We start from the raw sequence: 16,316 nt of genomic DNA on the forward strand, positions 1-16,316 counted from the left end.
CCTCTTAGAGAGCAAGCTCTGGTTCATGTAAATTAGATGACTAATATTAAAAAATAAATAATAAAAATATTTCAGTTTCATGGAAATTCCCCTCACATATCTTTAGACTATTAGAAGTTTCATCTCAGTTATGTTGAAATTATTATTGTTTTATAAAAACATCAGTATTGAAGTTTAATTTCTATTCATTCACTTGGACCACTGCTCCAAATCCCATAAAAAATATAGTTCAAAATGAACTTCAATGTAACACTGAAACTTTAAAATACATTGTAAAATAGCAATTAATAACCACAGCTAGAACATTGCTGCTTATTTGTGCTTATTTATAAATGAAATTTTTCACTTGCCTTTCTTTTGCCTCCATTTAGTACAGGATTAAGTTTCAAGTTCCAAATTATGCCAATACTAGACATGTTTAATTGTGCCATTTGTAGATGGGCAGAGCTGTCTTGATGTAATTTATCTCAAGCATGTACAGCATTGTTAAAGATATGTTTATTATGGATTTTAAAAATTTCTTTAATACATAAATATATCTCTAAAAAGAACTTCTTTTTCCTTAGGCTATTCTTAGAGTGATAAATATTGTAGTTGTAACTGAATTATGAACAGATGGCATTGAATTAATGATTAGCTGAATATTTTTAAACTTGACTAGATTTCTTCCTGTGAAGAAAAGCATTCCATAAATCTAAAATTAATTAGTCTCTGGGAACAGTTATCATTCACTGAATCGCTAACAAGTGTTAGAGATCAAAATAATACAGAGTGAACATTTTTTTCCAACTCAAAATTAAGGGCTACCTTGCCTTTAAAATAAGTTATTACAACATTAGGGTTCCAAAACTTAATGATTTTGCTTATGTGTTATTTTGCATAGATATTTTGGTTGCAGAAGTTGTTTTGCTACTCTTTTATCATACGTATTACCCGTAGCATCTGCACGTGTTATGACCTCAAAGTTTTCACACACTTAAAGATTTCTACCCATTTTTTTTCTGGTGCAGAAGAAGAAGCCAGGTGCTAATTTAGCACATTTATTTTTCTCTTGTTGAGTGATTCTGGTTGGCTTGCCATACTTCTGATGTGAAAGCTTTCAGCTAGTCCAGAAGAAAACTCCACTTATGTTGCAGGTCTTGTCTCTGAATTTGCACATCCATCTGCATCTATGTTATATTTTTTTCCAGACACAGGATCGTACACTCTTTCAAGGACACTTCAGATTTCCCAAGGGTATCAGTGTAGCCTCCATAAGTAGGGTATTTCAAAGGTAGACAATCTGGCAGTGGTTCAAATCACAAAGATGCAGAATTTCAGTGTCAGCAGGGTTACTGGCTGAGGTAGATGTCTTCATCGGTGAATTGAATTGCATCTTATGTGTTACAAGTCAACAATGAACTCCATTGAGAACATTAATCAAAAGAGACACTTCCAGAAGCTAAGAGACCAAATATGCTTTTATCCTGCTTCTACAGCTTTCTGGCTCTTGTCCCACTGTCAAGGGCAAGGAGATAAGTAATTTCCTAAATTGGTAATGCAGAAATCCTGAGAGCTGGGTTAAGACCTCATTGTCTTGTGCCTTCATCATAGCGAATGCAACTTGCTCAGAAATCTGCAAATGCATTTCACTGGTCTGCAAAGTAGCAGAAGGGTTTAAAATTATAATTTTCTGGTAATCAGGCTGTATTTTTTTCTCTTGTTTTACTACTCAGTAGTAACCAGTGGTAGCCTTTTTGTGGATGAGTCATGTGTATCTTTTAGTATTTTGTACATTCTTTCATTAAATCTTTCTCAGATAAAGTGTGATTATATGAAATGTTAAGACCTTTTGCATAGATAGCTTCAGGATATTTGAACTCCCTAGCTAAAGCAGATAATTGGAGAAATAGTCAGTTTGTAAAAATTAGACTTTTATAGTCTTCCTTATATAGTAACTATCACTATTGAATTAATATTATAAAAATGTGAAATAGGGGTTTTTTGACATTTCTTTTTAAAGAAAGTTTCTGAGTGCTCTGGTAGCTTGTGTCCTTTGTTTAGGTCTTCTCTCTCCAAGTGTGATTAATTCAATTCTTTATCTCAAAAAGCTTTGATTTGCATTCAGAAACATTATAATGGTCTAATTCACTACATTGTGAGTAATATTATACAATACTTTTGAGTCACAACAGAGTTTATTTAAAGTCTATGGGAAACTGCCAAAAGCATCTGGAAGAACAATTTGTATCTTTTTAATCACATCAGAGGAAAAAAAAAGGAAGATGCAAAACCAATCTCTTAATAACAAGGGTGCATTAAGAATATATTGACAAGGTGGAGATAGGTCAAATGTTGGATTCCATGATTTTGGAGGTCTTTCCAACCTGAATGATTCTGTGATTCTGTGAATATGGGCAAAAATATTTGCTAGCTTTTAATTTTTATTAATAAAACACCCAAAAATGTCGAAAATGCCTGCCGGGTAGAAAAAAGTCTCAGAATAACTGCCTAATGCTTACAGAGAATATTACAAGTAAGAAAGACAAAACTGAAATGCTTTTCTTTTTAAAGCTTTACAAAGTAAGATCCATAACAGTTATTTAAAAAGGTCAGAGGATAAATGAGTAAGAGGAAAGGTAAAGAACCATTGGGTTGCGTGAATGTATTTCACTTAATCCAGTTTCATTTTCAGTCCAGTTACCTCAGAGTGATAACGCAGGATGCATAAAGGCCCTTGCAGGTATTTTAGGCAGCTTGCAGATGAGAGATTAGGCCTCAAAAGATGCAAATAAGTAAAACATCAGATTTATTTTTAAGAAAAGAATAAAGTAGAGATGTAGAGATTTATACATCAGTGAATTTTCAGTAGAATTTCTGGTAAATTGGTAGAACATTCAATAGGGAAGTCTGGCTATAATTGTGACCTAAAGGAAATATATAATGATAAACAGTAACAAGTTTAGCAAGGAATTATCTACATGATCTGCAAGATGTTATATTTCCCAAGGAGAAATTCAACAGTCCTGTTTTGTCTTTGAGTTTCATCTATCTAATGAGGACACTTCATAACTCCCCTTACTATTTCTGTGTGTTCCTGCTATTTGATTTGAATGTGGTGTTCATCAAGTACAGCAGGTAGTCAGGTACCTCACAATTAATTGTTCTGTCTATTTTTAACTCTCATTTCTCTTCAGTGGAATGTGCAGCTACTTAGAAACAACTCAGTATTTTCATAAAACCGAGTGACCAAACAGCATAATTATAGCCGTACAGTCTAGCTTAGCTAACAGAGAGAATGGAAATATTCCCACTAATTTTGTATGGAAAAGTAGTGCCCAGACTGCTTCAGTAAGCTTCAGCTACCAAAAGGTATATGTTCAGTTTTGTAAATTATTTATGTTGTAAAAAATAATCCCATCACAAAAAGCTAGTATTTACAGGGTTAAGGATAAGACTGAAGAATTGGACAATACTCTTAGGGTTTATTAATATGCAGGTTACATTCATCATGAGTAAGAAAAACTGATTAGCTTTCTACTCCCATTCACATTTTGCAGTGCACAAAATATGTTAGATTTATAAATAATACAGTTGCATGAGCTGGACTTTTATGCTTGCCAATGAAATCTAAGTTGATAAATGCAGCTATAAAAAGAAGTTAAGATATTGTGGCTATTTATTCATGTCACAAAGAAACATTCCTGGACAATAAAAGAAAACATGTAGGAAAGAGAATGTCACAGAACTGGTAATAAAAAATAATATATATTTATTTAAAATTTAATCTACTATTTATTTTATACTTTAAATACTTTATTTAATAATCTAATTTAAAATTTATCCATTTACAGAAACCATGTATATTTATTTATTATTAATATATGTTTATTATATTTTTTGTATGTTTATAATACATCTCTAGTATTGTGAGAGAAATAAGTCCGATACAAAAGTAATTTTACTTGCTGCAAGACTCAGTTCATGAATCTAGATCATGTTTTGAGCAAATTAATCTTAATGGGATTATAAAAGGAGCAAAACATACAGTTTGAAGTCCTACAGATAAATGTTGGTGCCTGACATATCTTCCTGTGTCTTGCTTGGCTTTCTTATCTAAGGAGTAAGCAATTAAGCATATAAGCAATTAAGATATTATAGCTAAAAAATTACAGACAATACACATCCTTTTAACCATTACAGAAGCAAAATAAATATGTTGACTTAAAGCTCAAACAACCTTCAAGAAGCAGAGAATCACATTTTGCTTTCATTCCCCCATGAGTATAGCTCATAGCTGATGAAATTATTAACAGCTGTATCTGATCAGACCAAAGGTCTGTTCAGCCATGTAATTTCTAAGTCTCATGGAAATTACCATATGTTAGGGGTAGTAGGCAGAAAAGCTCAGAATTGAGTTGTTGTGGCCTCATTACAAATAGGATGGGAGAGTGTTTTCTGCTGCTGCTGGTATGCTACTCCCACATGCTATTTCATAGCTGGGGTTCCAATGTCAAGGTGCACCAGGAAGACAGGTTGCAGGAAGGATGCATTCTATCTATTGCAGAGGTGACAGACAATATTTCAGATGTGTTTTGCTGTGAAACTGATATACCATATCAAGAGTTCTGGGTTAATGTTCGACCTTCAAAGTCTTTTAGAGCCATAATGATTCTATGATTCTACAAAGTTCCTAGAAGTAAAACCAGCTTGGGAGGGCAGAACTTTTCTGTCAGATGTCATTTGACGAAGTCCTAAACCTGTAATATAACTAATATTTCATAGATATTACTGGGTCTGTAGGTCATGATGAAGGAAGTGTCCTGCCTGATTCAGATTGTTCTACTGAGTTTCCTCTTATAATAATGTGTGCCTTATTCCTATGATAATAATTTATGTTGACAGATGTTATTGTTCACTTCCACAAAAGGTAACAAATGTGTGCTTTTTTTCTTCTCACCCAGCATTTGCTCCAGCTTCCCTTGTCTGAGTAGATAATAATTAGAATAGGAAACCTTGAAGATCAACCTCTCCTAGAAACAGTAACATTCTGACATCTCTACAGCATGGCCACCAACTATTGAGAGAGAGAGAGATAAGGGATCTTTTACCTTCTACTTTCACACTTTTTAGATATAATGAAGATGGTCCCTTCCCTTCCTCAGCAAACCGAACGCAGAACATATTCTGATTGTTGTGAATCTTTGCTTGTGTAGAAGTTTTGCTCCCAGCTGAAAGTTCTTCTCTTTCTTTTCCAAATTCCTCAATGCTTCTGTTCTGTTCAGCTGGTACGAATCCTTCATTTGCATGATTGCTCTTGCATTCACTGAAAATCTTTTAAGATCTCTGCTGTCCAAAATACCATAATATTTATAATTCCTATGAATATTTTTAAAAATTATCTAGGTGTATACTTCTCAAAAATTATCTTAGAAGCATCAACACAGTCTCATAAAAGTAACTTTCTTTGTCATCCAGACTCTGCATAAAACTCTGCATTTAATAAATGTTTAAATAACCCATTTTTCATTGAAGAACCAGAAGAAAGTATATTGAACTTTATCATATTTCCTATTTACAAGGATCACTTTGTGTAAATTCCATTTGAATTCTAATCCCTATATTCAGTTTAAGGTTGTTGATTTTTTATCATTTTCTGTCTGAATTTGTTGTGTGCCAGGTGGAGATGGAAGGTGATTGAGAAATCAGACACAACTGCTAGTGTTTGTAATCATATCTAAACCTTGTAAGACTGGAGAGTTCTTATTTCTATTTATTATCACAGCAAATAATGGTACTAATTATTATTTCTGAATCATAATAATGAAGTACCATATGTAATCATTGACTTTAAAATGAAAAATGTTAGAACATGCATTCTTCATATTATTATTGTATTACTTAATTAGTAAGTCAAACTCTCTACAAATTCAAAATAGTTTTTATTTTGAAATTTAATCTCTATTACTGTTAATCTGGATTACAGAACCATAATTATCTGGTTTTTTACAGCATGTACTACCCAACATTCTCATTTAACGCGTCTTCACTACAGTTAAAACAAACAATTTTAGGCTCTGTACTATTGTAAATGTAGCTGGTTTAATGATAGTTTCAATTATACAATTGCTGTGCACGAAGCGTGTGTTATGAACCATCATTACATACCATGTATATATGAATATGATACATATATTTTTCACCTGTATACTTTAAATGAAAGGAATTTCACAGAAACATAATAATTTGAGAATTATACATCTGAATTTACAAGTAAATAGTTTTCCGGAACACAGGATGAGAAAAGAGTTTGTCATAGACATCTCTTGAACCTGAATAAAGCTGTTGTGCAGCCAACTCCATGTCTAGGATGAAGTAGAATAACAATACAGTAAGAACTAGCAAAGCTAAACAGCTTTTCTGGTAGCCATGTGTTTGATAGAAATTACCTTTCCAAACAGAATTTAGAAGCTAGATTTTCATACATGATTCTCTGGACTGAAGTATGCATTATTCAAGCAGATATGATTTGCTGAAAATAGTGATGGCTCTACAAGTTTGAGATTAGAATTTCAAAATACTTCCTTTGTTCATGCATAATATTCTAAGACTTGACATTGTTTTTATTAGTAGCACTATTAAAGATTCAGACATTTTATGAGACATGTATGTTGGTAGAGTGGTTTTGGAACACAGCAATTTGCTTTACAGCTAAGAAGATAATACCCTAATATATTGCAAATGCAACTGCTTGTTCCTATTTCAACTGGGAAATGAAAATGAAACTAAACAGAATTCCATTTTGATAGCACTGAGTTCTCTGTAGGCAGTTCAACTTTTCTAAACCAGTTTTATAACATTCACACCTGGTTCTATGTCAAAGAGACAGATGTAACATGTATTATGTTTTTTGGAATCTCTCAAGTGCCTTGAACACACTAACTACCATTTCAGCAATAGTAATACCAAGTAATACACTATTAAGTCCTGAGTGAAACATGAAGTAAAAGCCCATTTATTTAATAATTAAAATTTATTTACTTCCTGTAATGGTACTTTGGACTAGCTGAATCCTAGGTGTGCTTTTATACAATGTGATTCTGAAGGAGCACAAATAGCATCTAAAATATATGCACTCCTTAGTCAAAGTTCCAGACCATTGTTATTTAAGTAATTTTTAATGAAAACCTATATTATCCTAAATGCATCACAAGTTTTTAAAAGCCGTTATTGGAACATGGGCTGTCACTTAGAGTGATATATAATGACTAAGAATGTGGCAGGTCTTTTCTCTTTTTGATTTCTGACACATTTTTGTTAATTTCTTTTCCTTACAGAGCTAACAACTTTGATGGGTGTAAATTAGTAACATCACAGTACTTATAATGCCACTTTCTTTTAGGTGGCTAAGCTATCATCAGCTCTTAAATAAAGATGAAACTGTTTAGTATTAAGTTATTTGTAATTATCCTTTGGTTTCCTGAACCATAAGTATGGCTGCAGGACAAGGGCATGCCCAAACATCTGCATCTGAAATCTGAAATCTGCCCCTGTTTTTACAAAGATTTTATATTTTTTCAAAACAAAGCCAACAACCTGATAAACACATTTTAAAAACTTCAGTGGGGGAGGGGAATGGGAAAAAAATACCATTTTGCACATTTATAGAATAAACATATCTAAATTCATCAAAATGCATCATCACAAGTATTTCGATTTTTTTTTTCACTTTCTTTTTTCTTTGTGAATCAAAAATAGCCAATTTTTTTTTTTACAGTACAAACATAGGTTCATATGAAAGTAAGAGGAATTGTTTTGATCCCATAGCTGATTCTGTAAATTATGAACTGATAAGGCAATTCCTTGACCAAAATTCATTACAACAGTTTTTATATTCCTTATTACATATTTTGGTACTGTGCATTTGCATAATAAAATAAATACATTTTATGGAGGAAGAGTTTGTAAAAAACTTTTAAACCAGATTATTTAACTGAGATAACATATATAAATTTATTTGTCTATTATGCCCTCTACATAATTTTTACGCATGTAGATTTATTCCAGGAATGCATTACAAGTTTAATTAGGGATCATTGAGAAAATTTCAGATTATTATTCCCTGAAATAATGTATCTTGCCTTATGTCTTGTTGTGCCATATGCAGTTGGTTGCTTTTCAACAACATTTTCAGAAATTATGTTTGCTTTCACTTATTAATAAAATTTTCAGGAACAATTTAGTACACAAAACACTGGAGAGTAAGAATAAGACCTGTAAATTGAAAAGCAGAGTAAATTTAGAAGTCTTAGTACCTGCAAACTGTGTTCATTGCAGTTAGATCAATCCATATATCTGTCCAATTCCAGAATTTTAGGATTTTTGAGCTTTGAGACATTTGGGAATATTGTTTCATAAAATATGACATAAATTTTGATATCTTAGTCCATGCTTTTTGTTTGTTTTGGTGTTTTGTTGTGTTGTTTTTCTTCTATTCTCTAAGTTTGCAGTAGAACTGAATGAAAAATACTATTTTCTGCTGTGTTGATTTGTGTGTCTTGATGGAATAGGGTCATGTGTTATCTTTATTTGTTCATTGGCAAGAAACTGAAATTTAAACTGAACAAACACCAGTAAGTTCTGTCTGAAATGGCATTTCAAGAACTCATGTGTTTAAGTACATGCTAAATATTAGTGTTGATTTCCACATAATGCTGAAATAGATGTTTTCATAGTTATTTCTGTAAACTATTTTAACAGTATTTTATAATGCAAGTTATATGTCAGGCTTACAGAAAGCCAAATATTTTCATAAATCATCATGTATTCAATAGGTTTTGGATATTCAATTTATGCCAATGGTTAATTCTTACAAAATATCTTAGATGTAATGATCACTTCCTTGATTTCAGGGGCTGATGCTGTGGAAGCTCAGTGTAAGAGATTTGAAGTGAGAGCAAGCGACAGTGGAAGAGTATTGTTTTCTGCAGATGAAGATGAGATTGTCATTGGAGCTGACAGACTGAAAGTAACAGGTATGGTAATAATGAAGATTCTAAATGCATGTTAACATATAATTTTTAATACCTTTAGTAGTAATTAAACTATCAATCTTCTAAAAAATTTTAGTCCACTGGAGAAGAAAACATCTTCTCATTGTCAGAGATTGTTTGACCAACCAAAAGATATTGCATAATCTAAATATCAATTCCTCTAAAGGTAGATTTAAATTTAAACTCTGCAGGATCAACTGTGGTACAAATCACACTTACCACTGTGTTTTGGCTTTAAATGTTGCCATTAAGTATCGTTTTGTGGTGTGTGTGCCATCTGTTTAGGTAATGCTCCTTCAAAATGTTAAAAAATATTATATATACGGTAGCGTTTGTTTTTTTTCTGTATATGAAGTATCAAGTCTAACTTCCATATGAATTAAGATTTCATGAGGCTCAGCTGAAAAACCTTGCCTTGACTTGGTATATTAGTTTATAATGAAATTAAGGTTACTGTTATAGTTTCACTACAGCCAGCAATTTAACCTTGCATTCACTCCTCCACCAATGCAGGTGGGGGAGAGTACTGGAAGGGTGAAAATTAAAAAGAAAACTAATGGGTGGAGATAAAGACAGTTCATAGGTAAAGAAAAAGTCACACACACAAGCAAAGCAAAACAAGGAATTAATTCACTGCTTTCCATGGGCAGTGAGGTGTTCAGCAATCTGCCGGAAAGCAGGGCCCCATCAGGCATAACGTGGAAAAAGAGAATCATGCTGAATCCTGCTAAGGCTCAAACTTGGTCATAATACTAAATGTTGAGAGAATTAATCTTAAATATACAATTGACACAGGAGATTTCAAAGTGTCTCTCATAAATTATAAAATAAAGCAACTTATAAATGGCACTAAGAATTAGATCCCCACCACTGAGAAATGCATTCATAAGTTTTTGATGTCATGATCATTATTTTTTAATCAAATATTTGGCACCATAAGAATTAATTTTATCCAAAGATTGTGTGATACCTTTAAATTCTTCAGCAAACACATGAAAGGTGATGAGTCCCTGTGAGCAACATCAATCAGACTGTATTACTCCACATGGCATGATATGACTGATGAAACCTGGCAGGAATTCATAATGTCAAACATCAACCAGAATTTTTTTCTTTAGTTTATTTTTCTCAAGCTTGTGTTTTTTATTATCATAGTGTATTGGGGTGAATATAGGACAGGAATTATGGAAGAAGAAATAAAACAAAAGTTGAATATAAAAAAGAGAAAATAAGATGTGCTTATTTGGAGATAAATCTCTCACATGTATTTATTTAAGGGTAGTACTACAATGAAATTATTTTCTTTTCTTCTGTAGCAATCAATAGTGTCTCTTTGAAAACACTTCACTGTGAATGTGTCCAATAAATTATTTATTTTGGTAATTAATTTTCAAAGTATGCTTATGGGCATTTGTAAACTACCATGGGGATGTGGGATTTTTTCTATATTATTTTTCCTGCATTCGGAAGAATGTTTTTTAATGGTCAGCTTTTAAAAGCAGTCTGTTATATGTCAGTCCAAGAAATTCTTGATTAGAACAATCTGAAAGATTAAGTTGATAGCTTCTCACTGATTATTTTTGTAAAATTTTTATTTGTAAATTTTTATGTAGGCAGAAAGGTATAGTAGAAACAGGGTAGTAATCCAGATATCCATTTATTTCCCAGATAAGAAAAATATAGTATCAGAAGTAGTACTTTTTGGTTTAGAGACATTGCAGTTATATATTTGTATAGTAAGAGTACCTCACTTTAAAATTAGGCAATTGGCTGTTTTACTTTAAATACTTATTCTTCCTTACATTGTTAGTTTTGCTTTTTCTTTTAACTGCATAAGCTCTTTTCTGCTTTATTACTCAAGGAAAGAAGAAAAAGGATTCAAATTTTTATGTTGTTAGAGAGAGCAGTTAGAATTGCAACTGTCTATTTTCCTTTTGCACAGAGATGCCTCCTGCCAACAAGTTTAACATGTATCCTGGAGATTTGGAGAGAGGAAAGAGAAAGGCTTGGTGAAGTGAACATTTTGTTAAAGAACTGGGGAAACAAGTAGTAATAAGAAGCTCATTTTCTGGCAGGCTCACGGGTTCCTTTCTCCACATGGTTAAACCTTTCTCCATTTTTTTATATTCACCCTGCTGTTCCAAGCATCTATAGCATCACGGGGTCTTCTTCTGTCTCTCTGCAGCTATAGAACAAGAATATCTGTTTGATTTTTACTTCTCTTATTTAAATCTTAGTTCAAAATTTTCTTCCCTTTGCTTTTATTTAATTTTTCTTTTACCTGGAATATGATCTCTGTAAGATACTCTTGTAACAGAACTGTACTGGTCAACCTTGTTCCTGAGAGTACAAGCACACATCATGAGGCAGCTTTATCCTGCCAGAGCACTTTTGAGAAAGATTAAAAATCCCTTTGGTCAGCGTACATTTTCCTGAGACAATGCTGTGAAATAAAGTTATATAAAAACCTTCACTGGAGGGCTCTGTTAGTATAGTTTGTTTGGGTTTTTTCTCTTTTTCCTTAAAGCAAACTTGTAGTTAGCAGCTGTATAAGAAGGATGAAGAAACCTGGAATTCACCTAGTTTTAGTCAAACTGCACCTACTTTTTTTTGACAATGTAAATGAGGGTTTTTCTGCTTTGTCTTCCGAGGTGGGTTTCTTAGTTAAGGCTAAATGCACACTAACAGAAATTCTCCTTTTTCCCATTCAACTCATACTTTTCTATCCAAATTTTACAAACATTTTGCTTTTTAAAAATGGTATTTCTCTCTCTATGATTTCAAAGGAGAAGAGACAGTAATTTAGCTCTCATGTTATCTCCTACAAGTTCTTTTGATCTATGTAATTCCTTCACTTTTCTATAATCTTTATTTAAACATGATTTTACTCTGACCATTCTTCTGAGACCCGTAAAAACTATAGTATAATTTCTTTTGTTCCAGGTTTACATAGCTTCTATGTCAGTTATACTTGCACATGTGGCTTTTTATGTTTATTAATCATCCTTTAAAAAGGCAAAGCAAAAATAAATTTGCAAATTAAATTAGATAGGTCGTCAATCAGAAGCCATTGCTGTTCTGCAGTCAAATCCAATTATGTTTTCTAGATGTAGCAAGTCAGCTATATAATTTTTTTCTAAGTAACCCAGTCTAAATTGTTTGGAAAATATTACTTACCTTTAAGGAAATTTAATTATTCTTGTTTACTACTACTTTCTTAATTGCTGGATTATTTTCTTTCTTACTGCTGCATATCTGGGTGGTGCAGTCTGTTTTAGCCCAGGACTTGAAGTCCTCTCTGGATAGAACTGAATTTTTTTATTATGATAATTAACATGACAACAGTAATACTTTTTCTCTAAAAATAAATAAGGAGCTACTTAGAAATTCTGCAGTTATAGTTTTACCAAGATTGTAGTTCTGTAGAGGTCAACCACTTCATAATTTTTGGAAACACAAATTTCTCAGATACATGAAGCTCCACGTCTGTATTGTATGACCTGATCTAATTGGTTGAAGATCACTTTTTTCCCATATTTCAAACATAGAAATAGTTCTCACTGGGGGAATTGCAGTTGTACAAAGGTTTACACATTGTTGCTTGCAGTGCTAGGAGAAACAAAAGAGGCATAAAAAAATTGCAGGTCATTATGACTTCCTAAGACCCTTCTTCCTCATCAAATAGCACGATCATGTGGAAAAATGGAAGTTGGAAAAGGACAGTAGAGCACATACTATAGTAGCTTTCTCAGATTAATAGCAGGATGTATATAGGGCAAATATACTTTTACACCAAAACACTGTCAGGAAAAAGTATTTGAAGAGCTGCAAGTATCTTTTTCATTACACTGAAGTATATGCTTGCAGTGGGTTCAGTGTGGCTTTTGATCAGTCATTGACTTCACTAGATGAAAGATGAGAGCCTTGATGTGTCAAGGAAGCTTCAGGAGGTTCCAGCAGACGTATACTCCATTAATATTCTAATAATAATCAGAATTAATATGCGGAGGAGTACATCAATACTTCAGTTTTGATTTTAAGACTGTGCTGCAGGACTAGGAGTTTGCAGGTAATTGAAATATAGAAAGGTCTTCCAAGGTAGTTAAAAGGAAATGATAAAGTAGAAATACGGCTTATGGCTATAAAAAGGAAATATGACAGAATTATGAGGAAATATATGTGAATTGCAAATTAGGTTGGAGAAGTAGAAATAAAATATTTATAACAAGTACTGAAATGTAGAAAAATATCTTATTATTTGATGTATGTGGTTATTACAGTAGACGTATATCTTGTGCATTGAGAGACTGAATAGGAATTTCAGTATGAATGGGAAAGAAGATCTTGGATTTTCCATGTTCAGTGGGTGGATTGATGTTCAGGACAGATGGAGTTTGGAGAGTGAAGTGGCATAAGATGAAGGGAAGCATTTAATCATTTTAAGGTGGCTTATGGAGCCATATTATCTGACCACAGTAAAGCAGTATTTGATACGGGACAAAAATTTAATCCTTTAAGCAGATATGACAAATTCTCGGTATCCTGAACACTGAATGAACCTGAATTTTTTTGTCATTGTCTGTCAGTAACAACAATGCATCACATATATAGGATTTCTTTGTTTCCTGAGTAATGAATACATTAATATGTACTCCAGTGATGAATAAGGTTTCTGATGAGCTTGTTTAGCACTTAATGGCTATTCTTGCCTTTAAGGGAGCTCTGACTGAAAGATATTGTTGTGGTAGTCTAACCACTTGACAAAACAACCTGTCAGGGCATGACTCTGGAGGTACAGTTACAGAGCTGATTACAATCACATTTATATATCTGACTCAAACCTCTCTATGAAATGAAAGCTTTATGGGCAGACTACAAATGGTGAGAATAAATAAATGAATAAATAAATTTTTTACCCAGGACGTTGCTTAAATAAATTCATATCTTCTATTTAAGGGTAGAATGCATCCAGCCAGCTCAAACTCCAAGCAGTGTGGTACTTACACCAGCCTGGAGGTGACTGTGTAGACTGTTGGAAGAATACATTAACCTAAGGATAATAACAGTTTATTGGCAAAATAAAGATTTTGATTTTTGGCACTTAAAATTGTGGGGAGGCAAAAGAAGAATTGGTCTCAGAAACATATGTAAAGTGAAATAAGTCTTGGTAAAAGAAATTTTTCTGAAAAGGGAATAAACCAAAAAAGCAGACAAATGTGCAGAGAGTTCTGCCCGAACAAGAAAACATAGTCAGCTCCTCTACAGCCATTTCAGTGAAAAATACTTATCTCACCTGTTCTGTAGACTGAGAAATAGAAGCCAGCATATAGTCAGGCAAAAGAAAGGAAAAGAAAAAAGCCCACCCAAACAGATAAATAACACTCACAATAAAGGTAGAAGAAAATCACCTCCTACCTAGAGAGTCAGCCTTTCTGTAATCCATACTTTTTTAATAACTCTCCTTAAGTAATCAACTTTTTTTTCCTTTTTTTCATGATAACATCAGTTACAAGAGAAGACAGATTTTAATCCTTTCTTCTCCTTCTGGGCTGTAATCCATTTAATTCTATTAAATAGGGTTTATTTTTTTTAAAGCTGATTCTGTTCTTGTCTGAGCTGTTGCTTTGCAGAATGCAGCCAGCATTTTTGTAAGGTTAGCAAATTAACATTTTCCATGCTCTGGTACAGAGCAGCATCAATCCAGAGCCTGGTTCAAACTTACTGAGTGAATCTGATTTTCAGGTTAAACAGTTAACACCAAGATCAATACCAATATCCACTATTGGATATTTGTGGCCAATGTAAGAATTAATGCTTTTAAGAAAACCTGCCAATTTCTGCATCATATGCCTAATCATATTCTACGTTTCCTGCTGAAGGACTGTGTAAAGTCTACAGATGCAATTTAAAGTACTTCTAGTTTGAGGTATTGGAATTACATGACACCAGGCAAATCCACATGAACTAGAGAAGGGTCAAAGCTCAGTGGAAAATTCCCCCACTCTTAGTAAGCTAACTTTTAAATCAAACCAAAACAGCTTCTTTGGAAAATACACTCTAAACTTTCAGAAGGCTTTGATGCAGGAACTGGGTATTAATTGGGTTCAGATTTTGTAGCAACATTCTGAGTTAAACCTGAGCTCAGTCTGACACTCACATGCCCTCAGGCTTTGTAGTTTTGAAAATGCACATTTAAATTGCAGCAGCCAGACCCATCTCTATTTTTAAGATATAACTACTCACAGGAGGGAAAGGTGAATCATAAAAGAGCTCCAACATTCCTATTTTCCTTTTTTTTACCCTAAAGAACTTGCTTGTCGTTTATTTATATCTGGAAAAAAATGTTGTGTGAGATAAGGGTCAGGCTGCAGAACACTGTAGGATTTTTTCAGTTAAATAGAAAAGAGCATTTGGTTCCAAATACTCACACTATAATGGTGACACTACAGGCCAAAGAATTTTTGTTTTGTCCTGGAGCAGTATTCTCATTGGGTGCTAGAAGATGAAATTATTTGGATTTCAATTTTTAAAGCTCTCAGAATAGGAGAAATACTGTTACTTTTTCAGGAGATATTGTTGGCATCTGACTTTTCACTAAGAATAAACTGATGTACCTCTTACTGTAAGACATGTAATACATGTCAGAAGTGCACTTCATTTTCTCTGAATTATGTTAGAAAGCCCTACAAAGTGGCATTTTTCTTTTTATTGAACCTTAACCAAATTTTTATCCCATCTTTCAGCACAGGCTAATTGATTTAGTAATCATAAACTGCATGGTGAGATTATAGAAGCATTTGTCATGACATACATCATCCTTTACAAACTTACATGAGTTGACTCTAAATTTAGGTGGAAAGTAGCAGAAAGCCTCACATGAAGGTTTGAGGACTTTGAGTCCATGGCAGTCACAGTTTTATTCAAAGCCTTACTCAGAGGAAAAGTTAGCTCACCACCAGTAACATCTTGGACTTCACTGTTTTCACTAGATCCGTTTATAAAGCAGGTATGCAGGTAAAGCTGTGAAAAACATAGATTCCAATAATGTCTCCTCTGCAATACATTTCAAATCTTATTCATAGCAGACTCCTATAAGCTAGAAATAATTTTGCGCACAAAAAGCAACTCCAGAAAAAAAATATTTAAACAAAAAAAAAATATGGCCTGCAGCTTTCAGCCTACATTGTGAATTTAAATTCCTATCCTCATTGTGGCTAATGATGAGTTTAAATTTCACAGTGTCTGACAGCATTAAATTCAGTGCACCAAGACACAAACATAATA

At 33.1% G+C, this 16,316-nt stretch overlaps 1 protein-coding gene across 2 annotated transcripts in view; it reads left to right on the forward strand.

The window, feature by feature from the left end:
• SGCZ (sarcoglycan zeta) overlaps positions 1-16,316 on the forward strand; it is a 405,020-nt gene that overhangs the window by 341,561 nt on the left and 47,143 nt on the right. For both annotated transcript variants that reach the window (XM_054514715.1, XM_036382601.2), the window contains one exon: positions 8,892-9,014. In XM_054514715.1, coding sequence (XP_054370690.1) covers positions 8,892-9,014 — 123 coding nt within the window. The remainder of the gene's footprint in view (positions 1-8,891; positions 9,015-16,316) is intronic.

The sequence above is a fragment of the Molothrus ater genome, chromosome 4 (genome assembly GCF_012460135.2).
Source record: "Molothrus ater isolate BHLD 08-10-18 breed brown headed cowbird chromosome 4, BPBGC_Mater_1.1, whole genome shotgun sequence".
NCBI lineage: Eukaryota > Metazoa > Chordata > Aves > Passeriformes > Icteridae > Molothrus > Molothrus ater.